This window comes from Natator depressus, chromosome 1, assembly GCF_965152275.1.
Source record: "Natator depressus isolate rNatDep1 chromosome 1, rNatDep2.hap1, whole genome shotgun sequence".
NCBI lineage: Eukaryota > Metazoa > Chordata > Testudines > Cheloniidae > Natator > Natator depressus.
In genome coordinates, this window is record NC_134234.1 from 261,311,006 (window position 1) to 261,330,790 (window position 19,785).

At 46.4% G+C, this 19,785-nt stretch overlaps 2 protein-coding genes across 3 annotated transcripts in view; one reads left to right on the forward strand and one right to left on the reverse strand.

The window, feature by feature from the left end:
* The window catches only part of PDE6H (phosphodiesterase 6H), a 113,172-nt gene that overhangs the window by 12,367 nt on the left and 81,020 nt on the right, over positions 1-19,785 (forward strand). The gene's annotated exons all lie outside the window — the stretch shown is intronic.
* On the reverse strand, positions 3,645-11,480 carry MGP (matrix Gla protein). The gene is made up of 5 exons (XM_074950859.1): positions 11,361-11,480; positions 8,029-8,173; positions 7,060-7,095; positions 5,290-5,365; positions 3,645-3,997 (listed from the first exon to the last, which is right to left on the reverse strand). Exons 2-5 carry the CDS (start codon positions 8,087-8,089, stop codon positions 3,853-3,855), a joined length of 318 nt encoding a protein of 105 aa, XP_074806960.1. The 5' UTR covers positions 8,090-8,173; positions 11,361-11,480; the 3' UTR covers positions 3,645-3,852.

A 19,785-nucleotide genomic window follows, 5' to 3' on the forward strand; every position in this document is an offset into this window, starting at 1 on the left:
CAAGCCCAAACACCTACACTGCAATTTTCAGCCCTGCAGCCCAAGCCCCATGAGTCCAAGTCACCTGACTCGGACCAGCTGCAGCCATGCCACAGGCCTTTTATTGTAACGTGGACGTGCCCTTAGAAATGTTTTGATTAGGGTTTCATATATAGAAGAATTTTAAATGCTTCTGTGGTGTGTATGTCCCAAGTTTGCCTGTGAATTTGACAAAGGCTGAAGTTTGTTTATGGAAGATCTGTGTTTATCATATGTAAAGTAGATGAGGGTCTATGCTTAATCTCACAGTATATCAACAAATGGGCATCTTATACCTCATAGCACTTGGTGGTTTTCCACTTCTATATTTGGGTATTTGCATATGAATCTGAGGAAGCCTGGAGCCTTGAATACTGAAGCAAGGTATATTTAGCAGATAGAAAAGACTTTATCTGTTTTAAGATCCCCACAGCTGCAGATATCCAAACAGCTCTGGTTGCTAATGGACTGGGGAGGTATTTACATGTTCGTGTATGGCAGCACTGGCTCCTATTGATAATGTCAGAAGGGCTTTGCCACCTCTTTGGTGTTGATATAAGTCACAGTGTCTTAGATGTTTGTTTTCTTCTCTTGTGAATGAGACGTGAAGCCTTGGGTGGTCTGGGCATGGTGTTCAGGGATCAAGTTGTGTCTTGATTGCAGATGAGGTGTGGACAGAAATTGGGACAAAGTTAAATCTGTTTGGATGAATTTAGCTGGGCATTTCCAAACATTGGTGGTTTTAAGCATAACCTTAACTTTGAATATCCTAGCTTTCTAAAAATTGGGGTTATTTATTATTTATTTGTTTATTTATTTTCAGCTACCATGCTCTTTTAAGACATTTTCCCCAGCAGTCACCAACTTTCAATCTTAACACATTATTTTAACTTAAAATTAATATACAAGCTCCTTGTCAGACTATATGATAGATTTTCAGCCAAAGATACACATAGACTCCCTGACACAAGGTGTACCAAGTATATATCTACCACTGAAACAATTTCTGAGGACACACAGATAAGAGAAAGCCCTTGTCATGCTGTCTGCCGTCTTTCAGAGTAGCAGCCGTGTTACCCTGCCTGCCCCAGCCTCTTGCTCATAGAAGAGCGGGAAGGGAACTGGAAGCAGGCAGGTGGGGGCCTGGGGGGCAGAGTGTGGGCGGGGCCATGCAAGGCTGTTTGGGGAGGCACAGCCTTCCCCTGCCTAGTCTACCCGCCACCAATGCTCCTTCCAGCACTGCTGTGCAGCTGCGTTGCTGCTGCCCCTCTGCCTTGGAGCCCCTGGCCAGCCGCTCCTGGGACTCTCCTGCTTGCTGTGCGGGGGGCGGGGGCGCTGATGTCAGAGTGTCCCCCTCGCCCTGCCTCCCCCACCGATGTACCGCATCTCCGCAGAGCAGGGGAGAGGGGACAGGGCTCAGGAGCAGGACGGAGCTGCTGGCGGATGCTGTGGTCTGAATGAGCCTGCTGGTGAATGCGGCTGTGCTTAAAGAGACAGTGCACCATCTCTCATAGACTTCCCCAGCAGCCAGCACACACACACTCTGTGTCTGTCTCTTACACACATCCCCCCCCCCCCGTTTTTGACATACACACACACTGCCTCTGCCTCTGACACACACATACACACACACACCCTCTCTGACAGACACACACTGTCTCTGACACGCATACACACACTGTCTCACACACACAGACACACCTTGTCTCTGACACACACACACTCTGTCTCTTTCACACTCACCTCCTAACATATACTTGTGTTATTATTGTTCCTGTTACTTCTTGGTACTTCCTGCAATGCACATATATCCTCTTTATTTTATTCTTTCAAAGTGCTGTTATTTTAGTTTTTTGACTGGTATATGCATTTCATAATTTTATTTCTCACTTATGCTTAAATTTAATTCTTTGTGTAGTGAGTTCTAAAAAGCCTAACCTGTCCTGGCTGGTGTAATTATCTCTATGGTAACATTTAAAAAATATATATTAAATCTAGGTTTTTTATTTCTACTGGTGGCGCATATCTGCACCTTTCCTCGATATTGGTGCACATAACCAAACATTCCATACGTGGATGGAAATAATTAGAGGGAATATTGCTGCTGGCCTCTAAAACAGTGGCTCTCAACCTTTCCAGACTACTGTACCCCTTTCATGAGTCTGATTTGTCTTGCATACCCCAAATTTCACCTAATTTAAAAACTACTTGCTTACAAAATAAGATATAATCATACAAAAGTATCCCAGCACACTATTACTGGAAAATTGCTTATTTTCTCATTTTTACCATATAATTATAAAATAAATCGATTGGAATATAAATATTGTACCTACAGTGTATAGTATAGTAGAGCAGTATAAACAACTCATTGTCTGTATGAAATTTTAGTTTGTACTGGCTTCACTAGTGCTTTTTATGTAGCCTGTTGTAAAACTAGGCAAATATCTAGATGAGTTTATGTACCTCATGGAAGACCTCTGTGTACCCCCAGGGGTATGTGTACCTCTGGTTGAGAACCACTTCCCTAAAAGGTACAGCGAAGAATACAGTATGTTTACTCCTAAGCATCTACCACAATATACCTGCCCATATATGCCAAATGTGTATACTGTGCCCTGAGGCTCAGGTCTTCTTCTGTCCCCTGAGGCCTACAGATTCCAGAGGAGGCAGCAAGAGAAAGGAGGGATATATTATAGGGGTGGTATTTTGCCCTGTGAGCTCTGTCTGATTTCCCAACACAGCAAGAAAGAGGAGCAGAGCAAGAAAGAACAGGGTCTGTTTCATATAATAATTTCTCATTTTATCAGCTGAGAATATTTCTGCATTATACTTCAGAGCAAAGGGGAGATGATTAAATACAATGGAAGTGTTGGAAGTTCCATCGCTCGAGAATAAACGTTGGGCTGTAGAGTATTCTGTAGCATACAGAACAGACCTGCATCATCACAAATGGGGAAGTTGTATGGACATGGTGTCACTTAGCAGGTCTTTTCCATCATTAACTTCTCTGCCTACATTTTCACAAGTGATTAGTAACTTTGAGTCCCACTTGAAACACCTTGAAGGGGCTTGATTTTCAGAAAGTATTGAGAATCCATTCACTGAAAATGAGGCCTCTTAAAGATGTCTCAACTTAGGCACCCAAAATCACTAGTCACTTGTGAAAATTTAAGCCGATTTCAGACCCCAGAACAGTGGTGGGCAATCTGCGGCCTGCGGGCTGCATGTGGCCTATCAGGGTAATCCGCTGGTGGGCCGCCAGACAGTTTGTTTACATTTTCACGGCTGCTTGAAAGTCCCAGTGGCCATGGTTCACTGTTCCCAGCCAATGGCAGCTGTGGGCGGCCATGCAAATGTAAACAAACTGTATGGCGGCCTGCCAGCAGATTACCTTGACGGGCTGCGAGCAGCCCATGGGCTGCAGGTTGCCCACCACTGCCCCAGAGTATAGAGGTCAGAGTCCTGATTGTGTTACAGCCTTTAAAACACATCTGATTCATAGATGTTCAAATTTACCACAGTACTGTTGTTGAGAGAAAAACTAACCCTCCCTGTAGAAGATCCCCAAAGAAAAACACAAAGCATCACAAAGAAATGGTATCAAACCAGCAGTTTATTGGGTAATAAACACCCACATCCTGGCTCCTGTCCAACCTCCTCTATAGCGGCATTGGGCTAATTAACACAAAATCTAGGAATCCTTGGTTACAGGGGAGTGAAGCAGTGGGCAGGCAGGATAACATATAGTTAACAAGCAACTTAATAGGTTTCAGAGACATCGCTCTTTCTAGGTACAGAATCCGGGCTCCAGGCACCGGGGATGGGAACTTGTTACTCAGACTTGCCCCTCCGCTGCCCAAAGTAGCGCTTATAGGCAGCGATGTAGCCATGGCGCATGGCGTAGCGCTCACAGGGGTTGTAATCCTCGCAGATCTCTCGCTGGCGTTCCTGGGGGGTCTTATAGCGTTCTCTGATCCTGCACATGCAAGGAAGGGGAAGGGGAGGAGAGAGCAAGTTGTCATTTTAAACTTTGCTGTTTGTGGCCAGGTCCTCCTGACCCACCTTCCCGCACATGCCTCTACAGTTCTTTCAGCTCTCCTTGGCTCTGCCAATGCAATAACCCTGCACTGAGCCATTACCCAAGCGCCGTTCACAACAGATGGGGCCTGTAGAGGCTCTTGTTGGTGGAGGAGCGGGCCTCACTTCCCCAGTAGCTCAAACCTGCTGCTATAAGCTCTTCAGATGTTTCATGTTGCTAGGGATAGGGAAGGGAGCTGGAACATCCCATGAAGGGACCATTTAGCCCTCTCATAGGAGGTCATGTGAACTCATCACCTTCTTTAGAAGAGCAAGTTCACAGGGCTAACCTAATTACAGTGAACTTTGTTTCTGTTATTCATTTGACATAACCACATGGAAATTTCATAACAAGGGCACTTTCTTTCTGTCCAATACTGGGGCAGATACACCCACAGTCAGGGAAGCCATTCCCTTTCTGATGCCAGCACAAACTGTTAGAGAAGAGTTTTGTCTTGGGAAAACGCTGGACGTACAACCTGGACCTCATTCTGTTCACTTTAGAGTAGCTACACTGAAATCAGTGGAGTTATTGTAGGTCGACAGCAGTGTAAGAGATCAGCAGTGTAAGAGTCAGAGCTGCCTTTGAGTCTCTCTTACACAGAACTGTGCATTTCAGCTCTGGGTTCCTCTCTTCTTCTCTTTCAGGCCTCAGCCCCAATCCCCGTCTCTGTCTGTTTTAGGGATTTGTATGGCCCCCAGCACAGCACTGTCATATCTGAGCACCTTATAATCTGTAAACTGTTTATCCTCTCCACACTCCTGTGAGGTAGGGCAGTGCTGTTGTGGGGAACTGAAGCACACAGAGGCTAATTGACTTGACACAAAGGAAGTAGATCAGGGAAATAACTTGGGTCTCCCCAAGGCCTAGATTGATGTCTAACTCTTGGACCATCCTTCCTCTCAGGATTTACACCAATGATTTCCTCCAGCACTTTCTTCAGACTGATTAGTTAATGACCTATGGGCACTGAGAAGAATTCCCATACTCAAGAACACTCCAAGTTAATCTCCCTCTATTTTCAATCAGTTTTGGGGTCCCCAGTGGGACCCCCAGGCTGAGAGGAAAATTCTGTCTCAAAATTAGTAGCACTGGCCTTCCTCAATGGCACCAACTTAAACTTGGCTTAGGAGAGATCTTCATCTCCCCAGCCTCCTCTATCAGTGTCCTAAGACCCTACGAAAACATACCTCTCCTGCACCATGAGGTTTCGTCTTGGCTGAGGTCTCATGAAGTCATTGGCATATCGTCTGTTAATGAAGGGATCTGATGAGGTGAGAGAGTATTTATTTTGAATTAATATATAGTTGAAGTGAAGATCATCAGCTACTTACAACAACCTGCTCCGCCAGTGTCCCATTCTCACCTGTCCTCCCATTCACAATGAATTCCTGGACCCCATCAACCTTCTATTTTCACTAGCCTCCTGTACTCCAAAGTCCTGTAAACTACCAGCCTCTCATTGTCATGGGCACCCCATGTTCCTCTAGCCTGACATTCTCACCAGCCTCCTATTCTTCATGACTTCATGTTCTCTACCAACCTGCTACTCTTACTCCATAACTTAATGATGGAAAGAGTCCACTGCGTCACTCTGTTCATCCAGCTTCAGCTGCTTGTTTCTTAGAGTCCATTCTCCAGATCAATTTTAAATAACCAGTCAATGGGGCTTCCCTCATTTCTCTAGGAAGATTATTCCACACTCTAATAGATCACATAACTTGATCTTTTTCCTTAATATTCAGCCTAAATTGTCCATTATCTAGTATCATCTCTTTGAACCGCACTAAACAGGTTCTTCTCATATCCCTTTATGGTGTTTACATTTGTCAAATACTTATCCAAGATTATCCTATTTTCTTGGGCTGTCATTTGGCCAAGGTACACAGATCTAGTTCTGTCACTCTTTCTTCATCACCCAGTGTCTCTAGCATGTTAAACATTCTGTTGTTTTTCTATATATTCCCTCCCACTCATTGAAATATTTCTGGTATATAGATTAACTACATGTCCCAAAGACTCTCCAGTGCCACGTAAACAAACCCTATCACTGACATGCAGCCCAGGTCAATGCCTCTATAGATACAGCCCAAAGTCATAGTGGCTCTCTCTCTTTTTTTTTTTTTTGCTACCATTTCATATTACTGGATTATGCCCAGTTTTCAGATCACTATGAACCTAAGATCTCCTTTGTAATTTACTGCTTTCCACGTGTCCCCCTGCCACTGAAGATCTATACTTTGAATTATTTTTTCCCAAAATGTATCAACTTGCATTTGTCCAGGTTAAATCCTTTATAAAAATAAAAAATAAAAATTCTACCCATCTACATTCTGAACTTGCTTAGGTTGCTCTCTATTATTGCTCCTTCCCCAAATTTATCATCCTCTTCAAATTGAATCAACATGCTGTTTACTCCTTTTTCCTGATAAGTACTCGCTCCATGCTCTCATGCCTGCCAATCTTAGCTGCTCCCTGTAGTGAAGAGGGGAAGGCAGTGGGGCGGGGGGTGAGTACCCTTACAGCATCTAATTAATGGTTTAATACCAGATGTGGCGTTGATCTCTGCTGCACCTCTTAGGCAGCTCTTCCCAAACTCAGTACATTGCTGTTTAGCAATAGCATTTTCTAAGACCCTTTTCACGGAATATGTCAGTGATCAGAGCTAATTCCAGTTAGTTTTCAGGTAAGATTTTGTAAGACACTGTGTCAAATGCTTTCTTGGATTCAACATGTATTTTATCTTTTTTGTTTCCCCTTCCACTCATCCTGAAATTCTGTCACCAAAGGAATCCAATTTGTCTAGAGTGGTTTATTCTCCCCTTTCTAATTTCCACCAATTCCCCACTCTCATGCCTGCCAGTCTCAGCTGAACCCCTAGCAGAGTGGTGAAGACAGTGGTGTATGGGTGTTCCTTAGTTCCCTTCTAATTTAAACAAAGTAGTAAAATTGTCTCTTACTGACAAACTCATGGGATTCCATACTCTCGTAGGACTCTGGAGAAAGAAGAGAAAAACATTCAGTGAGGCACTGTAGTTCTGGAACACAGAATTTTTCACTCACTATTAATAAACCGAAGGGCAGACAGACTGAGAAGTCTCATTCACTGATTAAAAGGAAAAGCAAGGAAAGGAATAGTGCAACCTAGTGGTCAGAACAGAGGACTGAACCACTGGGTTCTATCCATGGCTGTGCCACTGATTTACTATGTTATCCTTAGGAGCGTCACTGACCCTCTGTTCCTTTATGTATCCCTCTGTATAACAGGTAGGACACCTATTTACTTCACAGTGGGGGCAGGCTGCTTAATTAATGAATTCATATTTGTAAAGCCCTTTGAGATCTTTAGATGGAAAATGCTATAGAAGTACAAATCACCACCAAATATGCATATTCAGTGCAACGGCAGATCGGTCCATTAATATGCAAGTGTATGCATTCTAGAGAAAATGGGACATTCAAAAGGAGAAAGGGAAGGTGGGAGGAAAAAATCTCGCTAGCCATTAACAAAGGAAAGGCAGGCAGCTGAGGATGCAACAGAATGCATCCCCTCCAGTGCATCCACAAGTTGTGTTGACAAAGGAAGGACTAATTTAGGTTTCTTCCATCTCCTCTGTCTATGATCCACACGGATTGGGATTGTCGGGGATGTAGGGATAGTTTGCAGCGGTGACAGAATAGTCTGTGGTAAAGAGGAAGGATCTGAAGTGCAGGCGGCTCTAGACTGGAGGCAAAAGTATCTAGGTGATTGAGCTCTGGAGTAGAGGCAGAGCGGTCTGACATTGTGGTAGAGAGAGTTCTGGGGTGGAGGATGGGCAAGAGGGCAGCAACAGGGGAGATAAACATCAAAGCAAAACATCTGAACAGACCAAGAGGTGTCTGTGGCTGGCTGACTCTCCAAACAAGCTCCAATAAAAGAGGTTACCTACCATAGCAGAAAGCTGCCACCATCAAAACAGCCAGGAGCGTGAGGACGATGAGAGTCCGCATTGTGTGGGAGTCACTCTCTCTTGCACTCTCTCGCTCTCTGTCTTACTCTCGTTCCACTGAGGGCAGCGGGAAATTCTGGACAGACTGCAAAGTTAGCAGTGGAGTGTTTATTATGAAAGCAGCAGCTGGGAGGGGAGGAATCAGATGAAGGAGCCTGGGGAAGGTCGGGCCTGGCTAGCACTCGCCTTCTGTGGGACTGTTACAAAACACCCTCTATAAACAGGTCTAATCAGGCTTTGGTGGTGGGGTAGGCACGCTCCCTTCCCTGCCCTTGCTGCAGTGGGAGGGTGCAAGAGTTCAAAGGGAGGTGAGCTGTTAACACTGCATGTTCAGAAATGTTGAACTATATGGGTGTAATTCCAGACACTGAGGAGGACCACACATGTTTTCCTCCCTAATTCCTCCTCTGATCTCCCCTTCTTGTCATCACCACCCTTGATCCAGACACACAGAGCCCGCATTGTCTGTCAGCTCCACGGCTGGAAGGAATGGGACCAAGCCCCTGCTTTCTGGAGAGATGGGGAAATTTGATCTCAAACGTTCCACCCTTGGCTTCCCCTCAGACTGGTCCCTAATGTACCCCAGTTCTGCTCTGGTTGAACTCAATCCGCCAGGGGAAAGAGAGAGGTTCAATCCTGTTGTTTCCCCCATACACACCCTACTGTGCCCTTCGTGGTACTCAAACCCTGATGGGATCCCCACCCTCTGCTGGGATTATTGTTAGTTCACATGTATATAGCAGTAGTCCCTAGAAACCTGTCTCTACATTTATTCTCTGGGGTCCACACAAACACTGCTCCCTAAGTAGAATGGGGCCACCTCTTCTTTGGGTGAAGGATGGATCCTTCGCTCTGAGCTGCTTACTCTTGGAACGTGATTTGATGCTAACACTCTTCCCTGCCATACAGGGGACCCAGGTTCAAATCAAATCCATTGCTCTGCAGGAGCCAGAAGTACTGCACAGTCTGCTTCAGCAAACATACTCTGACTTGCTATGTGGGAAGCTCTAGTCCAGTTTCCAGTACCAGGCTAGCTGGCCCTGGGGGGGAATGATAGAATCATAGAATATCAGGGTTGGAAGGGACCTCAAGAAGTCATCTAGTCCAACCCCCTGCTCAAAGCAGGACCAATCCCCATTTTTTCCCCCAGATCCCTAAATGGCCCTCTCAAGGATTGAGCTCATAACCCTGGGTTTAGCAGACCAATGCTCAAACCACTCAGCTATCCCTCCCCCCTGTCATCTGTAGTCTCATGGCTGCCAACTCAAAGAGAAGAGAGATGGGATCAGTGGTTTCACTTAAACCACATGTGAAGCCACAGCCAGAGCAGCATGTGTGAGGACAAGGCACACAGGGCAATGGCTTCATTTGAGCTGGGCAGTGGTAAGAGGCCATTCCAGCCAAATGGAGCTCACTGAGGAGCTGTGATGTAGCTCCCCTTGCCCCAGGCCAGCCTGTGGGATTGGAAGCAGTTTTCCAGGAGTCTGGAGCTGTCACACAGCCTGGGCAGTGGGCACAAATCCAGCTCAGTTCATTCCCTGAGGCCAGTGAGAAAGCTGCAGTTGTCACTGTTACTCCTTGCGATTGTGGTTACACGTGTACAATCCTCTCCTGGAGGATTCACACTCTGCATGTGCCTCCATGGAACAGGGACCCTATAATGCACCAGTATTTTGCCAGGAACCAAATGATTCCCTACTGAGCTGAGCCTTGGACCTGTGAAAGGACCAGATTACTCTGGGCTTTGCCAATCACTCTACCAATGCCAAGAAACAGTTAACTCCAAACTCACAGCTCTTGTCCAGATCCTCTGATCCTCAGGGGGAGAAAAAGTCCTGAAATCAGTAGAGCCTGTAACCAGGGGCCCCCAGTGAGAATAAGGTGGTTTTCTTCCTCCTTTTGCCTAACACAGGAGAGGATGACCACATACCATGCCTTCCCCCTTTCTACCACCAGCCCCCTTCCAGTTCACACCCATGCACCGATTCCTCATACACAGTCCTCAGCATGGGACGATGAGGAGCCCCCAGTTACTCTGTGGTAAATAGCAGAAATAGGATCTGATATGCCCTGCTCCCGTTCCCCTCTGATCCCTTTTCCCCAGCTCCCTTTCCTCTCCCTGCACACCAGCACCTCCTGGATTTGAGAGCAGTGGTCTGCTCTTTTTAAGTTTCAGAGTAACAGCCGTGTTAGTCTGTATTCGCAAAAAGAAAAGGAGTACTTGTGGCACCTTAGAGACTAACCAATTTATTTGAGCATAAGCTTTCGTGAGCTACAGCTCACTTCATCGGATGCATACTGTGGAAACTGCAGAAGACATTATATACACAGAGACCATGAAACAATACCTTTTTAAGGGAGCCTATGAGCCTGGGTAAGGATTTGTTGCATTCCATGCGGTTCAGGGATTTTTACAGAGTGTGGATTTTATGGGCTTAAATCATGGCCACTCTAGCAGCCTGTGGGAAGGCTGAAGTGAGAGGGATAAGGAGTGAGCTTGGAGAGACGACGACTGGCACATAGAGAGGGAGATGCTGCAAGGACATGCAGAGAAAGGTGCCGGTGATGGGGTTGCACATGGATAAATGCCATTACCAACCCCTCTCCATGTACCTGTCCTGTCCTTCAGTGCTGAGTCCTCAGGGTCACTGCCCCAGCCTCTGCTTTCTTCCCAAGACACTCAGCGCTCCCAGAATGCTTGTGGCATCACACACACCGCCACCACAGAAGTGCGGGCATGTCATAAATGGGCATTAGCCCAAACACTTCGCTTTTATCCACAAACAGACCTTATTGGAAGGTAAATTAACCACCCTTCTGCGCTGTCCTAGGGTGAGCTCCTGTGCTGTTGCTGTGAGAACTGCATTCACTTGCAGAGGCTCATCCCCTGGCTGCCCACCTTACACACACGCATCCCTCCCCAGGGGCTACACCCCATTACCCCACCAGGTGAAGCCACAAATGCTCACACCCCATGGTAGAACACACCAAGCCCAACACCTGACTCCCAGCCTTTGCCATCTAACAGCATCGTCTGGTGTGCAGTAGTCACAGAACAGAAGCTAATATTAACTGCCTGCAAACTTTGTGGAAATTTCTGCAGTCCCTTGGTAAGGGGTAGCGCTGCAAAGGCAGCCCTGGGGCCCTTGTCATGGTGGATGAGATAATAATAGTACATTCCATAGTGTCTCTCTAACATTTTCCTGCTGCAAAGCACTGCACAGACATTAATAACTAACTAACTAACTACAGGGAGGTCTCTGCATACTCACTCTGAACTTGCTTCCTCTTCAGTCTGCAGCTCTTGTCTAAGGGGGAGTTCTCCTACTGTCCTGTAGCATTAACTGGAGAAGAGGGAACCTTTTTATTTATTATCAGTGATCAGTGACTCCTCCTCTCCTCTGTCTCCCCCGCTGGATCCACCCTCCACCCCCAGGCTCCCACCTTCTCTGCCAAAAACACCTTCTGCCCTCACTCAGGAAACCAGAAACCTCAGGAAATTGAGCCAGGAGAGCGTGGGGGAGCCAGAGCGGATGCCAGTGGCTAATGGGGTCGAGGCTGTGTCTAGAGCAAGCTATCTGGGTCCAAACCATTAACCAGCAGTGGGCAGAGGCTCCCTAAATGGAGGTCTAGTCTCTTTCCTTGATGACTGAATTTACCTCCTCCTCACTAACTCTTCCAATAATCATGCACTGAGTCAGAACCACTCTCAGAAGAGCTGGTCAGCAGGAACACCTGCAATGCACTGTGGGATAAGGTCAGAGGCTCCCCACTCCCCCATCCCATCCCCTCCCCTCACACCTCCCTCACTATTGGCTGGAGTCCCTTCTTAGTGGCACAGTAACGTAGGAGAGAAAAGCTCAGGTGATGTGAGCTCTCTGCCTTGGAGGGGCCTCCAACAATGATTTTCTTTTTCCTCTATTAACAAATAGATGCCTCAGATGAAGTGAGAAGTACCACATTGACAGAGTGAGCTCAGAGAAGTTGGAACGGTGTGGGAGCTTGTCAGGGTGGCAGCTTCTAAATGAGCTGTTAGTAAAGAAAATCTATTACACGCACTAAGCAAACAACTAAAAACCTTAGCTTCCCATTTACAAAGAAAAATCAAACTTAGTCCAGTTTAGTCACAGAATAAAAACTGCAGGGTAACTATTGACTTGGAGGACCAGCAATAGATTAATCTATATGGGGGCTCCCCGGTTTATTGTAGAACGTATGACTACTTGCTGGCTAGCCAAGTTGCATGACCCACTGCTCAGTGTGTGTTCCACATCTCCCCTGCCCAGTACACGGAGGAGGTGAGACTGTTACAGCCCCCTGTTACAAAGACTGGCTCGTTAGCTCACGATGCAGCGAGCGACTTATGCTTTTAGCTTGGGAGGCCTCCGGTGTGTTGGCCAAGAGAACAGCTGCCACGCGTGTTCCTGGTGCATGCACCTTCATGGTCCTCACAGCCCAGGTACAGCATCTTGAGGCCAGAATTTCCAAGCTGAAGAACAAGGGAATGATGCAGTTATTCACTGAGACAGTTTGGGGCTGGAGCAAAGACCCAGGATCTGGCCCACTTATTCTTCTAGGGCCATTCCTTGCATAATAGGGCTGAGCGATGTGCTCACCTACCCCCATCCCAGTGCACTGGCCCCATTCCACAGGCCAGCACAGAGGGAAGGAGGGCATGGCCTCACCTGCTCCCTGGGGTAGGGATTGAGGGGCAGAGCCTCACCTTCTCCAATGCCATTTATCAGCTAGCAATTTTCTGCATTACTCTGAGGCTATAGAACAGGGCACAGTTCACAGACTTCACTTTTTGTGCTTGTGGATGGTGGAGGACTTCCTCCTGTCCACAGACAAGAGAAGCACATCCATAGTCATCCTGCTGTATGCCTCTTTGGGGCATAGATCTTGAAACACGCCTGTTCCAACTCCAAGAGGCTGTGAAGGCAAAATGAAACATCCTGAGATGGCTCAAATCTTCCTCTTTGATCAAACCTAATGGATGGTTATGGGCAACTGTTTCTCCCGGTGCAGAGTCTTCTGCCATGTTCAGTCCACTCCCCATGTTAGTCAACATCAAAAGGAAACAAGAGGGACAGCTAGTGAGATAACCGAAGTACCTGGACAAGTTCCAGCTCAGCATCTCCTCTACATGAAACATAAACAGCACCATCTCCCTTGAAGTCAAACTGAAATCAGCACCTGGGTGAAGACCAACTGGCTAAAGCTGAAACCAGGGTAAGACCAAGTGATGCTGGTAGGATGTGGAAAGTGCTTTGAGGAACTGCCTTCAGTTCATTAAGTTGTTCTGCAACCATGGGATTTGTTTGGACTACTCCCTGCTGTTGAATGCCCAAATAGCATGTGGTTCGTACCAAACACAGCAGTCCTCTTGTTTAGTAACACAGGTTCTCAGGAACACATCACCCCATTGTTTCGTTCTCTGCACTATCTCTCCATTGAATACAGAGTCCAGCTTATGCTTTCTATCCTAATATTAAAAGCTCTCCAAGAGATTGGCCCTAGCTACCTGATAGATCAACTCTCTGTCTATGACCATGACTTCCCACAACAGCTTCATTAAATTGAAACAATAAAGCTGTTACCAATTGGGGGGAGGAGGGGAGGCGAGTCGTGAGCCGAGGAGACAGACCTTTCACAGGAGCTGGACCTAGGTTGGGGAGCTCACTACATACAGTGATATGAATGCCCATGGGCCTCACCATATTCAGAACTAAGTGCAAACTTGGTGCCACCGGACTCCTTGTTGTTTTTGTGGATACAGACTAACATGGCTACCCCCTGATACTTGACTCTATGTACTTGGCTTTCCCTCAATGAGTTCTTCCACACACACACATAGCCAAACTGATCAAGCTATTTCTCCTACAGCCGGGGAAGGAAGGAAGGAAGGAAGAGAAGATTGCGAATGTTATTTTTGTTTTACTATTTGGCTGGGGCTCACACACTATGGCATAGGCATCCATATGAGTAACTAGGCTGAACTTGTACATCAAGCAACACATAAAAATTAGGTTAAAAAAAAGCCAAAATCAAGACTCTCACTGTAAAAACACAGGATGCCGCTGAGCTGAGCTCCTGTGGGATGGCAAAACAGAATTCTTCCCTCCTCTGCACTTTCCTTCCCACCTCCTGCCACTCAAATTGCGCAATGTCATGATCTGACTCATTCTCTGGAGCCAGATGAGTTTTATCCAGCCTAGTTTCCTGTCCAGACTTGCAGAGAGATAAGAAAGTGACTGTGACCTCACTCTGTTCAAAGCCAGCATCTCTTATTCATCTGCTGGATAAAGAGAATCATATTGATAGTTTTGGACCAAAGACCCTAGATAGGTTTTTAGATCCAAAATCTGCAGTTGTTTTGAGATGCACAATTGGATTGAATCTATTATTATAAAAAACACCCTATTTTGTCCAACTGGAATGGAAATACCAGTGGCCTACCATCTCGGTACACGCTATACATGCTTTTTACCCTCAAGCAGGACCAATGCAGGTCTATGCTACCTTTGAAAAGCCCTCACCCTAGATTTCCTCTTTCATAAGGAAATGAGATTTGCTGTCCCAGATCAGACCAAGTCTGTTTTTTTGTCTCTGTTTGCATCCAGTGTCTTGGGGAAGCTGTGGGTGAGGAGGGGAGGCATAATATACCCAGCCTATTGTGCAATGCTGTTGGGGGAGTAGGAAAAAAATCCCTTTAACCTGAAGCATGAGATTGGATTACTCTTATCTTCATATGCATAACTATACGTGGTATTAATGCCCATAACATTAAGTTCCAGCAAAAGTATTTGACCTGATGACTTTCGGTGATAGTGAATTCCACAGGCTAACTACATGCTCTTTGAAGAAGTATTTTTATTTTTATTATTATTATTTGTAGTAAATTTACCAGCTGTTAATTTTTATCAAGAGATTCCTTGTTCTCGTAAAATGGGAGAGGATGCAAAAAGGATGAGGGTCTGATCAGTTTTCCCTATACTCCTATAAACTATTTCTTCCTCCTGCCATGGTCCTGATTTTGTTGGAGTGGGAAACAGAAAGGCTACCAATGGTTTAATTTTACTCCAAGCCCCTGGTGTATAATAATCCTCATCTCAAAACTATCTCACACAGTTCTGCAGAGTTTGTAGTTGCTCATGTAGTGGGGAAAAAAATTAATCTTGGAGACCAAGCTTTGTCCAGCTTTAGCTTGGAGTCCATTGGTAGTCACACAGGAACATGGAGAGAAAACCCGTGAGAGAATAAACATGGAGAGTAAAGGAATGGATGCTGCTCTATGTGCAGGTTTCAGAGTAGTACCTGTGTTAGTCTGTATCCGCAAAAAGAACAGGAGGACTTGTGGCACCTTAGAGACTAACACATTTATTTGAGCAAAAGCTTTCGTGAGCTACAGCTCACTTCATTGGATGCATGCAGTGGAAAATACAGTGGGGAGATTTATATACACAGAGAACATGAAACAATGGGTGTTACCATACACACTGTAACAAGATCAGAGTAGCAGCCGTGTTAGTCTGTATTCGCAAAAAGAAAAGGAGCACTTGTGGCACCTTAGAGACTAGCCAATTTATTTGAGCATGAGCTTTCGTGAGCTACAGCTCACTTCATCGGATGCATAAAATGGAAAATGAGGTGAGGATGTTTTATACACACAGACCATGAAAAAATGGGTGTTTATCACTTCAAAAGGTTTTCTCTCCCCCCATCCCACTCTCCTGCTGGTAATAGCTTCTCTAAAGTGATCACTCTCCTTACAATGTGTATGATAATCAAGGTGGGCCATTTCCAGCACAAATCCAGGGTTTAACAAGAACGTCTGAGGAACAGTGGGGGGGGGGGGTAGGAAAAAACAAGGGGAAATAGGTTACCTTGCATAATGACTTAACCACTCCCAGCCTCTATTCAAGCCTAAGTTAATTGTATCCAATTTGCAAATGAATTCCAATTCAGCAGTCTCTCGCTGGAGTCTGGTTTTGAAGTTTTTCTGTTGTAATATCGCAACTTTCATGTCTGTAATCACATGACCAGAGAGATTGAAGTGTTCTCCGACTGGTTTATGAATGTTATAATTCTTGACATCTGATTTGTGTCCATTTATTCTTTTACGTAGAGACTGTCCAGTTTGACCAATGTACATGGCAGAGGGGCATTGCTTGCACATGATGGCATATATCACATTGGTAGATGTGCAGGTGAACGAGCCTCTGATAGTGTGGCTGATGTTATTAGGCCCTGTGACGGTGTCCCCTGAATAGATATGTGGGCACAGTTGGCAACGGGCTTTGTTGCAAGGATAGGTTCCTGGGTTAGTGGTTCTGTTGTGTGGCATGTAGCTGCTGGTGAGTATTTGCTTCAGGTTGGGGGGCTTTCTGTAGGCAAGGACTGGCCTGTCTCCCAAGATTTGTGAGAGTGATGGGTCGTCCTTCAGGATAGGTTGTAGATCCTTGATAATGCGTTGGAGAGGTTTTAGTTGGGGGCTGAAGGTGACGGCTAGTGGCGTTCTGTTATTTTCTTTGTTAGGCCTGTCCAAGGCTGACAAAGGAGGTGCTGTTGTCATCATGAATAGGTCGGAATATGAATAAGAGGCTGCTCAGCAGCTCTCCAACACCACTTTCTACAAGCCATTACCCTCTGATCCCACTGATCTCCTTTTCTTTTTACTGTAACAAGAGTGATCACATAAAGTGAGCTATTACCAGCAGGAGAGCGGGGGGGAAAAAACCTTTTGTAGTGGTAATCAAGGTGGGCCATTTCCAGCAGTAGACAAGAATGTGTGAGGAACGGGGGCCGGAGGGGGGGGGTGGGAATAAACATGGGGAAATAGTTTTACTTTGTGTAATGACACATCCACTCCCAGTCTTTATTCAAGCCTAAGTTAATTGTATCCAGTTTGCAAATTAATTCCAATTCAGCAGTCTCTCATTGGAGTCTGTTTTTAAAGTTTTTTTGTTGAAGAATTGCCACTCTTGTTACAGTCCAGGCTGCCTAAAACATCAACAGACTCTGTTGGTCCGACAGGAGAACACGTTCCAGAGTCAAGGGCCCTCCAATGAGGTATCTGAGTTGTATACATAGCAATGTCTGAACTCTCTGAATCATCAGGATGGAGTCTGTGACTGACACTGTATGGAAACCTAAAGGCTCTGGGTTCAAGTTATTGTATAGGTGACACTTGGAATCCCTGAGACCCTTTCAAAGCACTGACACTATTCTGAGTTAAGGTCCCAAGCCTAGTGAAGGGTGTGTTTTGGTGGCTCCCAGGATGGGAGAAGGCAAAAGGACAGGACCGGCCTGGTCCTGTGAAACTTGCAGACCCCACAGGACTTCCATGGTAGGCCTGAGGTCTCACGAGATTTGGCCTGTAATTTGAAGCCATGATAAGACTCATGTGCTCAGAGTCACTTCCTGTTTGTTGGTTTCCAGTAGTCAAGCTCCCCCACCCCTCCCTTATCTCGGTCGCTGCAGGCTGTGCTAGTTGCTACTTTGGGGCTGGGAAGGAATTTTTCCCTATGCCACCAGATTGGCCAAGGCAGGTTGGGTTTTTTTCACCTTCTTCACGGTGAAACCTAGGGGTTGGATTTTGGGCGACCAGAGGGCCGGAATTCTCCCCCTGCCCAGAGGTCACAGTTTGGACCTACTGTGGGCGAGTCATTTAGTTGCCACAACTTTTGGCAGGTGCCCAATGCAGAAACTTGCAGATATCGACTCCAGATCCAAAAAAGTAACATAATGGGCATCCCAAGGGCATCTCCTTACAAGGTGGGGGCATCGTGTCTAACCCCCTGGGGGCAAATACAAAGCTGGGGCTGGGGCACTACCCCAGAGGGACCACCCAACCAATGCGCTTGATGGCGGTGCTGGCTGGGGGTCAAGGTCCCCTCTCATCTCAACCCCCAAAAGGGAGAGGGATGCGAGTGTGCAAGTGGAGGAGCCCAGAGACTCTCCTAGTGTCATGATTGGATTCCCCTGCAGTGGGAGCCCCTAAGAATTGGCAACGAATCCACAGGCACTGACTTTTCGAACAGCCTTAGTAAATAGTCTGCGCTAGTGTTGCACCCACTGGGACCTGAACTCATGCTATAGCAACAATGGGCGATCTAACAAAAGGCTCAGAGAAGACACAGCAAAATTAGAAGAGAGAAGGGAGTGACTCACACAGACAGAGAAACAGCTAGGAGGTCTATTTCAACTCCTTCTCACCTACCTGAAAATAAACACCAGTGTTTGTGTTATTGCCTTTATCACTCTTTTGTCTCCTCCTTGGCACATTCAATCCTGGGGTATGAAATTGACTTTAAGCTGCTCCTGACAAACATGTCCCAGCCAGCCTTGGGACTGATGCCATTTCCTATCTCGTACTGCCTGGCTAATTGCACACCCTGTGATTGTTGGTGCCTCTGAGAAGGCCCCAGGGCTGAGCCAGCATTCCTCCTGTACTGCCTAATAGAGGCGTTGGCTGCTTCTCCTGAGACATGCAACAACAACATATGGGGCTGTTCTCATTGATCCCAGCAGAGATAAGGGGCTTTATGCTGCTCAGGACTAGGAGGAAGAGAATTGAACAGGCTCTTAAGCCAGGCTGGCAGCTTGGGGCAATCAAAACAAGAGATCTAATTTCCTAGGTAGCTAAGAAAAGAGATCCATTCCAGTTAGCTTCAAATCACCGTATTAAAGGTCCCAACTAAGGCTGTATCTAAACTGCCACTTTCAGCACTAAAACTTTAGTCATTCAGGGGTGTGAAAAACCCTCCCACCGAGTGACAAAAGTTTTAGCACTGAAAAGCAACAGTATAGACATCGCTCGTTCGGGGCGGTTATTTTTTATTGCCGGGAGAGTTCTCCCCCAGCGATAAAGCGTGACTACATTGCCCAGGTCACAGTGCTGCCGCAGCCACGCTGTAACGTGGGCAGTGTAGACATATCCTAAGGCTATGTCTACACAACAGCTTATGTCGACATAACTGATATCACTCAGGGGGGTAAATAAACCACACCCCCCCCCAAGCGACATAAGGTACACCGACATAAGCGCCGGTGTGGACAGCGCTCTGTTGATGGGACACCTTCTCCCGCTCACATAGCTACCGCATCTGGTGGAGGTGGTTTTATGATGCAGACAGGAGAGCTCTCTCCCACTGGCATAGACTGAGCATCTTCACTACACGCGCTGCATCGGTGCAGCTGTGCTACTTCAGCGCTGTATGTGTAGACAGGCCCTTAGTGTCAGGAAAAGACACTGAAGTAAAAGTCTTGTGGCTGTGGGTCTGCTCTGCTATATGACTATCCCAGGCAGAGGTGATGGCTCCTGTTTCCTATTCAAATGTTACCATTAATCCTTATTTTGTCTCATCGGTATCGTTTGAACTTTCCCAATCTACTAAATGTTAGAGTCCTTTATTGTTACTGCATGTACCATTCATCAACCACCCACTGCCTCTTGTGAGCTGGGCAGGGGCTTGAGTGGGACTCCCTCCCTCCTAAGCAGCTAAGAGCAGGGGAATGAGGGATGTACACCAGGAAGTAGCTGGGGCTCATTCCCCATGATAATGCTAATCTGGCTGTGTACTCTTTGGAGAGAGGCAAAGGCTGGCAGCCAGTTCATGTTTACATGGAATAAGAAACAAGATTAATGTCTAGTTTGGCAGCACCCTGGAAGACGGCAGGAACACTAATGTCAGT

Excerpts from the sequence above, each read along its gene's own strand:
- MGP (XM_074950859.1), bottom strand. The coding sequence starts at position 8,089 with ATGCGGACTCTCATCGTCCTCACGCTCCTGGCTGTTTTGATGGTGGCA. Across the intron at positions 7,096-8,028 it reads GGTGGCAGCTTTCTGCTATG|AGTCCTACGAGAGTATGGAA; the intron begins GTAGGTAACCTC and ends TTCTTTCTCCAG. Across the intron at positions 3,998-5,289 it reads AACCTCATGGTGCAGGAGAG|GATCAGAGAACGCTATAAGA; the intron begins GTATGTTTTCGT and ends TTGCATGTGCAG.